Genomic DNA, 13,942 nt, shown 5'->3' on the forward strand with positions numbered 1-13,942 from the left:
CCAGAGACTCTTCGGGTATAAATTTCAACAAACATATTTTGCAAAAACTTTACATTTCTGGGAGATGGTGTTGCATGCTGGCAGACCTCCACTGCCACAATTCATGATAGAGTACACCAACATCTAACAGTCAAACCAGCATTGTATCTACAAATGTGCCAACACTTAACTGAGTAGCTCAGTAATTGATAATGCCTTGGAGTACTAATAGACCACTCTGACTCGATCCAAAAGGACATGCTAGATTTTTGACACAGCAACAGGACAATAAGACAAAATTGCATATTAATTAACTCGAAAACTTAAGAGTCTAATGCAAATTATACTCTCCTAATTTGTTAAAAATAAGTAATAATGGAAAGACTAACCTCTTCTGCCATGCTGGTGTCAGCAAGAGAAGTCAGGGGAGTGTTGCATACCCTTCTAGAAACAATTGCATTTTTCAAGTTTTCACAATCAATCTTCTAAATGCAAAAGGAAATGAAAAATATCCATAAGCCTAAGCTCAAATTACTTTGGAAGAACACCAACTGCCATTAGCAAATAATGCAACATAATTACAAGCACAAGCCTGAAGGAAGTTATATTTCAAAGTATAATTTCTAGGTGCGCAACCATGAAGTTAGTCTCGTAGTGGAGAACGTGGTACTGGAAAAGCACGGCCAGTCAGGCAGCATCCGAAGAGCAGGAAAATCAATGTTTCAGGCATAAGCCCTTCATCAGGGAGTTTCCTGCTCCTCAGATGCTGCCTGACCACCTGTGCTTTACCAGTACCACACTTTCAACTCTGATCTTCAGCATACATAGTCTTCACTTTTACCTCCGTGAAGTTAATCTAGCAATTGTCAAAAGCATTTACCACTCAGTACAGGTGTATATACTGCATCTGTGGATTGTGGAAGATCTGTGACTGAAATTAGGTTTTTTTCCTCACAGTAGTGGTCTAATCTTATTGAAAAAGTACTCAGTTTTACTTATTTGGAATCAAAATACTGTAGAAAGAAGGTGATCGCAAGTTAATAGAAATACTATATAACGACTTCTATCAGTTTTACTTGTTCTGATAATGCACTCCACAATAATGTCAGTTTTAATGACAAATCTGTAATTGTTCTACAGGTTAAAACAAAGCAGAAATCTTAAATGGTTACATTTGAGATCTGAATTACCTCCTATTTTTATTTAGCAGCATATTGAAACGCTCTTTGAATAATCAATTTTCAAATTTCAATGCTTTTTTAAAATTGCTAATGCCCTGATATGTAGTTAAACATTTTGCACGCTATATTAACTCTAGTTGAATGGGTTTTGATCAAAAGCCCACTGTTTCCAAGTCACACCAGTGGAGCACCACATATCAACCAAAATAAGTGTTTGTAGCAAGATATTAATAAAATTGTTCGTATTTTTCAGCATACAATGCTCTCAACTCAAGTGCTCAGATTAGGTTTCTTCTTAAAACCTGGTTTCCTCATGTCTTCTTAACAAATAATTGTTATGTCTCTCTCACAATATTTTTATGCCCTAAAAGCATGTGATTTGCCACTGTCACTTTCAACATGTAGCACCTTAGGTCCTGGTTTTCCTCACTCCCTCATTCTTTTCTTCATTTGCTTTCTATCAGTCATTTTTCAAGCATGAACACTTCAATTTCAATTTCTCTCACTGGGCTTTCCTTCCAGAAAATTATAACAGGAAATAAATTTTTAGAAGGAAAAAAGAACATTGAAAAAAAAAGTGAGCTGAATCTTCAGTATGTTTTTTTATTACCCAAAACTTAGATCATCTTCCATCGTCAAAATACAGGGAAGGGAACAGTGTGCACAGGTGACTACATAGGTAGTGGGCAAAAGGTCCATGCTAACAAACGAGAGGTTTTTGTTAATGATGTAATAGCTATAAATGCAGTTAATGGAACAGCTGTAGAATAAATGTGACTATATCTCCAAACATCAGTAATTATTTTGAGCATATAGTTGATTCTCTAGACTAAATTTATTATTTGAATTCCAGGATATTTGATGAAACAGTCACATTCCTTAACCAAAAGTGTTCTATTTAGTAAGAGTGAACTAGACTATTTGCACAAAATGTTTGTTCTTATATTAAACGACAAGAACTGTAGATGACTCTTGAAATTATTTGATTTTAAGTTTGATTTATTGCTGTCACAAGTATTGTGACACAGTAAAAAGTGTCTAAGATAGCCATTTGCTTCATTACCATTTTAACCAAACAGTTAAAACGTTTAACCCCAGTTATCCTGATCTACTTTCTTTCTATTTGAAAATCCCAAGATCTCACTTTTCATGGACTCTTCCCAAAATCATAAGCTCTAGATATCGCTTGGTCCATGGCAAATATTAAAAATAGATTTGCCAGAATACGAAAGCTGATTGGTCAAATTTGAGAACAAATTACATAAATCAGTAGGGCAAAAGGGGACATGAGATAGCTTTGGCAAATAGAGTTAAGAAGAATCCAAAGGGTTTCTATCAATACATAGAAGGACAAAGGGTAACTAAGGAGAGAATAGCGCCCCTCAAAGGTCAGCAAGGCAGCCTACATGTAGAGCCGCAGCAGATGGGGAAGATACTACCCAAGTATTCTGCATCAGTGTTTACAGTAGAGAAGGACATGTAAGATATAGAATGTGTGGAAATAGATGGTAACATCTTGAAAAATGAACATTTTACGGAGGTGGTGGTGCTGGATGTCTTTAAATGCATAAAAGTGGATATATCCACAGGACCTGATCAGGTGTACCTTAGAACTCTGTGGGAAGCTAGGTAAGTGATTGCTGGGCCCCTTACTGAGGAATTTGTATCACTGATAATCACAGGTGAGGTAACGGAAAACTGGAGGTTGGCTAACGTGGTGTCATTATTTAAGAAAAAAAGTGTTAAAGAAAAGCCAGGGAACTATTGTCGGGTGAGCCTGACATAGGTGGTGGGCAAGTTGTTGGAGGGAATCCTGAGGGACAGAATGTACATGTACTTGGAAAAGCCAGAACTGATTAGGCATAGTAAGCATGGCTTTGTAATGGGAAATCATGTCTCACAAACTTGATTGAGTTTTTGGAAGTAACAAAGAGGATTGAGGAGGGCAGAGTGGTAGGCATGATCCAAATAGACTTCAGTAAGACATTCAAGAATGTTCCTCATGAGAGGCTGAATAGCAAGGTCATATCTCATGGAATACAGGGAAAACTAGACATTTGGATACAGAACTGGCTCAAAAGTAGAAGACAGAGGGTGGTAGTAGAGGACTGTATTTCAGATTGGAGGCCTGTGACCAGTGGTGTGCCACAAGGATCGGTGTTGGGTCCACTGCTTTTCATCATTTATATAAATGATTTGGATGTAAACATAAGAGGTATAGTTAGTAAGCTTGCAGATGACACCAAAATTGGAGATGTAATGGACAGTGAAGAAGGTTACCTCAGAGTACAATGGGATCTTGATCAGATGGGCCAATGGACTGTGGAGTGGCAGATGGAGTTTAATTTAGATAAATGCAAAGTGCTGCATTTTGGAAAAACAAATCAGATAGGACTTATGGTAAGAGCCTGGGGAGTGCTGCTGAACAAATAGTGCAGATTCATAGTTCCTTGGAAGTAAAATCGCAGGTAGATAGGATAGTGAAGGTGGCATTTGGTATGCTTTCCTTTATTGGTCAGAGTATTGAGCACAGGAGTTGGGAGATCATGTTGCAGCTGTATAGGACATTGGTTAGGCCACTGTTTGAATATTGCATACAATTCTTGTCTCCTTCCTATCGGGAAAATGTTGTGAAATTTAAAAGGGTTCAGAAAAGATGTACAAGGATGTTGCCAGGGTTGGAGGATTTCAGCTACTGGGAGATGCTGAATAAGCTGGGGGTGTTTCCACTGGAGCATTGGAGGTTTATAAAAGTACGAGGGGCATGGATAGGGTAAATAGGCAAGGCTTTTTCCCTGGGGTGGGGGAAGTCTAGAATTAGCCGGCAAAAGTTTAGGGCGAGAGGGGAAAAATATAAAATGGACCTAAGGGGCCACTTTTTCATGCAGAGGATGGTGTGTGTGTGGAATGGGCTGCCAGAAGAAGTGGTGGAGGCTGGTACAATTGCAATGTTTAAAAGGCATCTGAATGGGCATATGAATATGAAGGGTTTAGAGAGATATGGGCCAAGTGCTGGCAAGTGTGACTAGATTAGGTTAGGACATCTGGTCGGCTTGGATGAGTTGGAGCGAAGGGTCTGTTTCCGTGTTGTACCTTTTCTACGACTATAAACTGGATTTGTAGTGCCTTAAGTTTATAAGTACAGAAATGATTTAATGCAGTGCTTTACAATAAAAAAGATTGGCTAGGCACAACCTAATTTCTTTGGTTGGGTAATCAACTATAATTTTGAACTTGGAGCTAGGTTAGTTTTAAATCAGTGAAATAAGAAAACTCTTAGAGAACAGTGGAATTCTAAAATTGTTTTTGTCAAAAAGGCAGTGAATAGTTAATCAAAATTTGCAAGAAAGAGATTGAAAACATTCAAACAAGTAAAATTTGGGGTATAAAAATGTAGAGCAATGACAGAAACTTAAATGCAAACTATGTTTCCATAGGAAAGGAAATGAGATAGAACAGCTGGGCTCTCTGCTCCTAAACAATGGGCGAGGCAGGGTGAGAAAGAAGTCAGGTGAGGTTTCTACTCTGATGCATATGGACTTCAGACAAGAGGAGGCTTACACTGGGAATAAGCTGTCCTTTGTTGTTATATAACCTGGCCCACTTTATTGCCTGTATTCACATAGCATTTAACACAGTACATTCCTCAGTAGTAATCAGCACCATCAGGGAGGGGGAGAAAAAAAGAATTTTTTAAAAAATTAAACATATGTCACAGCAAATTAGAATTGTATTTACTTGTTGAATGAGCAAGGTTGATGCTTCTTTAAATATGTCCGATCTTGTTATGGTTGTGTTCTACTTCTTTGTGGTTTAACTAGACTTCGTATGACATTATTTGTCTAATGGAATCTTTATGCTCTTTTGCAATTAATTGGTCATATTTGATGTACTGAACTAAATAAAAGGTACACCATCTTCAAATAACATGGTTTACTCAGGGTTTAATGTTCAGTTAGGAATAAAAGCAGATGGATATCCTTGCATATTTAAAATTCATTCTTACTAAAAGTAGACTTGAGCCAACAAGTGCCTCTATTTAAATAGAACACAAGTTATGGATAATTAATGATTTAAAGTAATGAGTTATAGTTCAAATATTAATTTCCTTAGAATTAAAATTCTACCTATATTATTGCTTTTCTCAAGCAACACAGTTTTGTACCTTACAAGTACCAGCTGCTGAGTATTTCTTTGTGGAATGGCTTTTCCAGCAGCCTGACAGCATACTCTTGAAGGGTAATTGTAAAATGAGAGGGGGGGGGAATAAAAAAAGTACTTAAGTTTAATAATCAAAACTATGGAACTGATGATTACCTCATTCAAAATCAGATGTAATATCTAAAATACAAGTTTATGCTTTTTGAGAGGATCTCAACTAACACTGCAATGTTTAATATTTTCACAGTGCCAATATTTTATTGACTTCAAAACTACCATGTCTTAAACAAACTAAATAATCACTTTAACAAATTGAGGTACACTATCCCAGCAAATATGTGGATAAATACAGATTTGGGAGATGTGAGCATGACTAGTTATTGCTAACTGGAACCATGGTTCCTTGAGATCAGCCTAGCATGGATACACACCACACATATGCAAATAAAGTGAACAAGTAGGGTTTTGGAACCAGAGTAGTTTTGAACTGGCTCAATGGCAGGGGTTTCTTGGGATAATTTGGGAGGAACAGCAGAAATTAATCCAAATGAAGAAGAAACATATTAAAAGGGGAGGGTGAGGAAACCATGGCTGATGAGGGATGTCAGGGACAGCATAAAAGAAATAGAAAGGCGTGCAATGTAAAGATTAGTGGGGAGCCAGAAAACTGGGAAGCCTTTAAAAACAGCTGAGCCTAATTAACAAAATAAAAAGGGGGGAAAAAGATGAACTATAAGAGTAAGTTAGTTAGTAATATTAAAGATGACTGCAAGAGTTTTTAAAAAATATACCTAAAAGGTAGAGTGAGGCAAGAATTGACATTGGACTGCTGGATCATTAGGCTACAGAAGTAATAATAAAGAAATTACAGAGGAAAGAATAGGTACTTCACACTGGTTTTGAAGTGGAAGACTCCAGCAACATACTAGAACTTCAAGAGAATCGGGGGTACAGGTGAGTGCCTTTACTATGATGATAATGCTGGGAAGCTGAACTGTCTGAAGGCAGATAAATCATCCAGACGAGATGGGCTACACCTCAGAGAAATAAAGGAGGAGATTGTAGAGGCACTGGTGATGATCTTTCAGGAACCACGAGTCAAGGAGGATCCCAGAGGATTAGAAAATGGATAATGTAACGCCTCTATTCAAGAAAGGAGGTAGGCAGAAGACAGATAAGTATAGACCACTTCTCCTGGACTCAGTAGCTGGTAAGATTTGAGAATCCATTGAGGAGTAGTTAGAAAGGCATAGTAAAATAGGGCTAAGTAGGAGTATCATGAAGGGGAGGTCATGACTGACAAATCTGTTTGAATTCTTTGAGGAGTTAACAGGCAAGTTAAACAAAGGACACCCATTTTCAAATGGCCTTTGACAAGATGCTGCACAGGAGTCTGCTCAAAGAAAATAACAGCCCATGGTGTTAGGGACAAGCTACTGGCATGGATAGAGGATTGGCTGACTGGCAGAAGACACAGTAGGGATAAAAGAGATCTTTTTCTGGATGGCAGACAGTGACCAGTAGAATTCCACAGGGGTCAGTGTTGGGATCACAACTATTCATATTATTCATTAATGATGTGGATAAAGGAACAGAAGGCATTGTTGTTAGGTAGAGGGAGAAGTAGTGTTGAGGAAGCAGGAAGGTTGCAGAATGCTCGGTGAGTGGGTAAAGAAGTGGCTGATGGAATATAATTGGGAATGTGAGAAGTTATACACTTTGGTAGGAAGAACAGAGACGTGGACTATTTTCGAAACCGGTAAAGGATTCAGATCTCTGAAACGAAGCAACTTAGTTCAAGATAGTAGTGAGGTTAACTTGCAGGCTCAGTTAGCATTCATTTCAAGAGGGCTAGAATACAAGAGCAGATATGTACTGCTGAGGCTGTATAATTTTTTAGATTAGATATTCTACAGTGTGGAAACAGCCCTTCGGCCCAGCAAGTCCACACCAACCCTCCAAAGAGTAACCCATCCAGACACATTTCCTGCTGACTAAATGCACCTAACATTATGGCCAATTCACCTGACCTGCACACCATTGGACTATGGGAGGAAGCCAGAGCACCTAGAGGAAACCCATGCAGACACAGGGAGAATGTGCAAACTCCACACAGTCACCCAAGGCTGGAATCGAACCTGGGACCCTAGTGCTGCGAGGCAGCAGTGCTAACCACTGAGCCACCGTGCTCTGGTCAGACTGCATTTAAAATATTGGGAGCAGTTTTGGGCCCTGCATCTATGAAAGACTTGCTGGCGTCGGAGGGATTCCAGAGGAGGTTTACAAGAAATGATTCCAAATATGGAGTACTTGTCGTATGAGGAGTTGAGGACTCTGGGTCTGTACTCGCTGGAATTTAAAAAGGGTGAGGAGGGCTAGAGTGATGGTTAGGGTTGAAACTTGCAGAATACAAAAAGATCTGAATATAGTGAACATTGAGAAGACGTTCGCACAAGGAGAGACTAGGATCCGAAGGCATGACCTCAGTGAATTGCTGACCATTTAGAATGAGATAATAAGGAATTTCTTCAGCCAGACGGAACTCATGGCTTCACAATCCTCTGTGGCAAAGTCATTAAGTGTATTCAAGACAGAGATAGACAAGTTATTGGTAAGAGGGTCAAGGGTTATGGGAAAAAGACAGGAAAATGGGGTTGAGAAGCATGATTGAAGATCAGAGCAGACTCAATGGGCAAATTGACCTAATTTGTTCCTTTTTCTTATGGCCTTAAGGGTATTCAACCAGGACTTCTGCTTCATCAATTGGCTCCACTTCTCATGCAATGCCATTGAAGCATGTATAGCCTTGGTAGAAAGATTATAAGCTATTATTTTAGGCCATTGGTTTTGTATTAATATAGTACCATCCATAATTTCAAAGTAGTAACAAGCTTGACAGCCAATTTGTATGCAGTTAATGTCCCACAACAGTAATGTCTTGATGACCTGATAAATTTGTAGGTATTTTCAGAGTGATAATATTGGCCAGGGCACCAGATTTAACTCCCCAGTTCTTCTTCAAAGCTAGTGCTATCAGATACTTCCTAAGCCAAAGCTGAGTTTGACATCTCATCCATGTAACAGTACATCTGTAACGTAGTGGAGCATGAGCTGAGTTTGTGTGCTTGAACCAACACTTCCTAAAGAGGGGTATTATGCACATGGAAGTAAGCAATCTTTTTTCCTGAAGAAGGGCTAATGCCCAAAACGTCAATTCTCCTGTTCCTTGGATGCTGCCTGACCTGCTGCGCTTTTCCAGCAACACATTTTTCAGCTCTGATCGCCAGCATCTGAGTCCTCACTTTCTCCTAGCAATTTTTTAAAAACTGCTTTCAATCAAATTGAAAGCATTGTAGAAATGAAAGATAGTAGGTATTTTATACAAATTCATTACCTCTTCCAGGGCAGAGCTTTTTCTTTTTCTGGTAGATTTGGGTACTTTCATTGTGATCAAATTGCCACTTGACTCTTTCACTGAAATTTTGTTTGGTTGAAGAGGTGTGAACTGAATCTCCAACTGGGGCTTTGGAAACCGACTTGTTTTATCTCCACTGTCTGTCGAGACTTCTGAAGAATCTAGGACAGTTTCCAACTGGATGATGAACAGACAGAAAACATTTTAGGATAAAGTGAATCAGTAAAGTCAGATGAATCAGATGATTCTAATCCAGATAGTTTCAGATAAGCAGTGGGTCCAAAACAAATCTGAGACAAAAAGTCAAATGGAACAATGTTAATGTAAAATAAAACAATTAGAATTAAAGTTCTAAATGTGAATACAGCCCCATAGCAATGAAAGTTTCACTTTGAAATAACTCCGGAGAGACTGGAATCCTGTCACCAAGTCGCCGTTCATTTACACGTGGACAGTCATTGACAATGATCCAGCTTCCTCAGAGCCAGCTTTCAGAATGAACTGAGTTGCAGACCTTCTCTTTTTTTAAACCCAAGTGCAAATAAATTTACTAACATTTCACCGCCAGGAAATAAAACATCTATGTGGCCAATGAACCTGTGACAAGCAGAGCTCCGTAGGGGTCAAATATCAGGAAGCTCTGGCTGACAGATTGGACCAGATTAACAAGCCCAATCAGGGAACGCCAATTCTATGATGACCACCCAGCTGGCCATGTTAAAATCACTGTACACCTCTTATGGTTTTAACTGACCCAATATTCATTATGTTGCAAATTTCATATTGATTGGCTCGGCATACCCAGAAATAAGCCCAATTGATCTAACGCTCCCAGAATTTAAAAAAAAACACCCTGTCCCACCCAATAAACTTCTGACTATTACTTTTATGAATGAGCACTTGTCTAAGTCAGCCAGGAGCATGTGTACATACAGGTCATGCACAAAACAAAGACTTCTATCCTCACCTCTCCTAGGTTCTGTCTTAAGGAAGCCTTGAGTCTTTCTATTTCTTCATCTTTTTCTTTACTACTGGTTATAAGATCTCCAAGTTTCACTTCCAGCTCCTTTACCAAGCTGTCCCTCTCTTTTCGCCATTTCTGTAGATCCTGATCCTTCTCGATGATCTCAGATGCAAGTCTCTCCTTAAAAAAAATTCAAGAATACTTGTCAAAGCATTTGAGTACACAAGTTATACTGATATAGGGAACTTTTGTCCTTAGTATTCCCAGCAAACAAACTAGTAGTCACTAAAGTGTCAGCAAAAACTGACAACCAATTTGCCAAGACTCTCACCAACAGCAAATGAGATTAACTCTCAATAATTTGTAAAAATTGAAGAGTAACTATTGACTTGGTCATTAATAGAAATTATTTTAAAAATTTTATTATAGAATTCTTTACATCCACCTGATAGGAGAGAGATAAAGCTTCATCTTAGCATTTTACCAGAGCAGCACTCTTATTTCTCAATACTGTCCTGAACAATCAACCCAAATTATGGTTGCATGCTAGGATACCTGAACCAACTAAACTGCATCAAACCATCACTTGAGAAACTTCTGTTAGTCTACAGGAAAAGCAATTTAAGTGCAATATAACCTGCTGTTCATTTCCAAAGGATGGATGCCACTTACAGGTTAAAATTAAAAGATCCAAGATGGCGGCAACTCAGCAAGTCTGAGTCTATAGTGCTCCTCCCAAGAGGGCAAAGTGAGTCATCTGCTTCCACCATACTTATCAAATAATTTAAAATAGGTTTTACTTAATGTAATTAGTTGCTCAGCACTAAATTTAGACAGTCTAGTCTCCTGTAAAAATGACTAGGGGGAAAGGAGCCAGCAGTTCTCAGCAGGCAAGAACCCCTCCCCCACCCTCCCCAACTGCAGCAGAGGCGTCCACAGCCTCTCTGGGGGACTTACCTACGGAGGCGAGCCTCGAGGAAATAATCTCCAAACTTGACGCGAAGATCGATGCCTTCATGGAAGAGTCCTGGAGCTGATGGAATTCACTCTCGGCTGTGCTACAAAAGCACGGCCGAGACATCGAGGAAATCGAGTGCCGAGTTGGAGGGGCGGAGCTAAAGGCCGCAACCTCCGAGACCATAGCAGAATCATACTCTCAAAAAGCGAGTCTGGACCTTAGAGAATCACATTGACGACCTCGATTCTCATGATCGTAGAAAAAATATTCATTTGCTGGGCCTTCCCGAACGGGAAGAAGAAGGCCAGCTTACAGTGTTCCTCGAGCAGTGGTTTCCACAGCTGTTAAATCTGGGGGCTGGATCAGGCCAGATAATGGTGGAATGGGCCTACCAGGTTGCAGTGCACCGGCCCGGCTCAAACCAGCACCCCTGTCTGGTCCTGTTCTGGCTGCAGAACTACAAGGAGAGGCAGATGTTCTTGGAAGCTTCCAGTAATCTTGGGAAAGATCCCCCAGCCATGATTTATAAAGATTATGTTATTTCAGGACTTTTTCCCAGCTTTGGTCCGAAAGAGGAAGGCGTTTGATGAAGCGAAGAAGCACTCAGCATTCCTTGTGCTACCCAGCTACGCTACACTTCAGCCATGAAGGGTCCGTGTATAACTTCAGATCACCAGAGAAGGCCAAGGAACTTTTGGAGTCTCTTAGATAAATTGTGAGAGTTAATTGTTGTTTTTCCATCCCCCCCCACCCCGGTTGACCCCCTTTTTTTCCATTCATTACCTTACTGTTTGATATTATCTCCGGGGGGGTGGGGAGAGGGGTTTATTTATTTATTCTTCACTTAGTGATTTTCTCCCACCCCTTTTTTTTATATATAGGCTAGGGGGGCTAGTTAATGTAGGTGGTGGTGGTGGTGGGGGAGAGGAGGTGGTTACCTTATCCTATTTTATCTCTGTCCTTAGGAGCGGGGTTGTTTTCCCCTGTTATTTTGTATTACTATATTTAATTATTATTTGCTGAGACTGTAATTTTATAGTCATATATGTTCATACATGGTATTAACATTACCAAATATATCCAGGTGTTGGTCTGGGTGGGTGGGGTGGGGGGTGGTTAGGTCCTCATTGTTAATTCTAGCTCAGTAGTTTATTTGAATTTTCTTTATCCTATCGTGGGGTGCCTGGGTCAAGGGTGGGGCACTGGTTGGGAGAGGTTATGATGGGCTTTTGGAAAGGAAGTGATGGGGAAAATGGGGAAGATCTCCAATTAAATACGTTGTTTTAAAATTTAGAAATAGTTTTTTATTATATTGATCTGAGTGTATTAAAGAGCCTTTATTTTTGTGAATTTTATATGCTCTATGCTCAGGATGTTTTGGATAGGGTTTCTTCTCCCAACGGGTCTCGGACTTGCCCGGTGATTATGGGAATTGGTCAATTAAATGGTACACCTGGAATGTCACGGGAAGTAATTCACCAATCAAAAGGAAGAAAATATTATCAAACCTCAAGAAAGAAAGGGTTGATATAGCTCTCCTATAGGAGAGGCATTTATTGGATAAAGAACATCTGAAATTACGAGAGGGAAGAGATTATTTTCCATTCTCTCTTTCTGTGCAAGGAAAAACATTTTGGTAAACTGGGTGGCTGAGGGCCCTCATGGACTTTCGAATTGGCACAGAATAATTATGGAATATATGCCCCCTGACTTCCTTACAAATATGGTGCACCAAAAAAAAACTGAATTATTCCTTAAAAAAAAGGCAGCCCTTCTTGAATTACACAAATACAGATATCTCGGTCATCCTAACAAGGGCCTTTATTTAATTGAGAGGGTGCACCTGGCTGGTCCGGGGCCCCTTAGGAGTGGAATCTCGCACGAATACAGGTTTTGTTATGATCTGATGTTAACACATTCTGAGCATGTATATCACTACTCAATATTTGTGTTATCCATCGTTTTTTTTCCTCTTGAATAATGTAAGAGAGTTAATCATACACTCTGGTTAGCTGTATGATTAGATGAATAGTTAATTTAGTTTTGTTTTTTTTCCTCCCGGTATTTCTTTTTTTCTGTTTGATAGATTTTGGTTATTTATTTATTTAAGATTTAATTGTATATCAATGTTTATGCTTGGTTTTTTTTTAGTTTTCTTTTGTAAACGTTAAATTTTCAATAAAAATATCTATACAAAAAGAAAACTAAAAGATCTGAAGTGATCCTTGGAAAAGGGGCTTTCCTCAGCAGTATAGTTTGAGAAGAAATAAGTTAATTTATTGTCAGGAAGAAGCCACTGACCATGGTTCAGTGTACAAACAGACCACTTTTGTTAGATGATGCTAAACCTGGCTAAGCTATTATCAGCAGTTTTTAAAAAAAGGGAACAATTTGATCTGGCCATGTGAAAAGGCAGAAGTGAGCATATAGGCATTAATTTGACAAACATAAGTATAAAACAAATTAAGATTCTTGAAAAATTACATAATTGCTTTCCAAGATCCTAGATATCATTCAAATTGGACATGCAAAGTCCATGATTTTGTTGAATATTGAAAGATGCGTTAGTAGAAGTGGATCTAAAAATTTGGAATACATGAATTGTAGGGAAAATGATGAAGCAGTTGTAATGTACTGGCCAATAATTCAGAGCTCAAGGTTAATATTCCGGGGACACATATTGAAATTCCACCAAATTAGATGGCAAAAATTAAATTCAAAAGCTATGCAAAGCAATCCACTACAAAGTCTAAACTAAGAAATGAAACCAAAACAAGACCAACTGGCATATGCCTGGGCATCAAATGACAACAGTAACCACAACCTTGTTAATCCTGCAAGTACTCCTTCCCAACATCTGGAGACTTATGCCAAAAATAGCAGAGTTGTCCCAAGTAGAAGTCAAACAACAGCCTGACAGTCATACACTAATAATATCTTAAAGAAAACCTCATCACCGGGCATGTTCTGTCCCACTAGTAGAACAGATGTAAAGATGTTTGCAGTATCTGGACAATTCCTGACTGTGTAAGTCTTCAACATTGACTTCAAACCACAAGGCATCTCATGGCAATAAGTCAAACAAACAAGGAAACAGTCTGTTGTTTAAAATCAGAGCTCAGAGCTGTTCCATGCTGAGGTAACAAGGATAACAGAAAATACTCTGGGTGATGGAGGTCAATGGCCATCAAGAATGGGTTGGTTGCATCTTACAGCTGAGGAAATGTTGTGGTTCTGTTTGCCGAGCTGGGAATTTGTGTTACAGACGTTTCGTCCCCTGTCTA

General features: G+C 39.2%; 1 protein-coding gene across 3 annotated transcripts in view; it reads right to left on the reverse strand.

Moving 5' to 3' along the window:
- Window positions 1–13,942, reverse strand: part of LOC132826223 (kinesin-like protein KIF20B) — a 112,890-nt gene that overhangs the window by 17,762 nt on the left and 81,186 nt on the right. For 2 of the 3 annotated variants that reach the window (XM_060841902.1, XM_060841901.1), the window contains exons 28-30: window positions 9,704–9,880; window positions 8,716–8,913; window positions 369–464 (exon numbers count right to left, since the gene is read on the reverse strand). In XM_060841902.1, coding sequence (XP_060697885.1) covers window positions 369–464; window positions 8,716–8,913; window positions 9,704–9,880 — 471 coding nt within the window. The remainder of the gene's footprint in view (window positions 1–368; window positions 465–8,715; window positions 8,914–9,703; window positions 9,881–13,942) is intronic. The other variant, XM_060841903.1, reaches the window with a different exon arrangement.

This window comes from Hemiscyllium ocellatum, chromosome 22 (assembly GCF_020745735.1).
Source record: "Hemiscyllium ocellatum isolate sHemOce1 chromosome 22, sHemOce1.pat.X.cur, whole genome shotgun sequence".
Classification (NCBI taxonomy): domain Eukaryota; kingdom Metazoa; phylum Chordata; class Chondrichthyes; order Orectolobiformes; family Hemiscylliidae; genus Hemiscyllium; species Hemiscyllium ocellatum.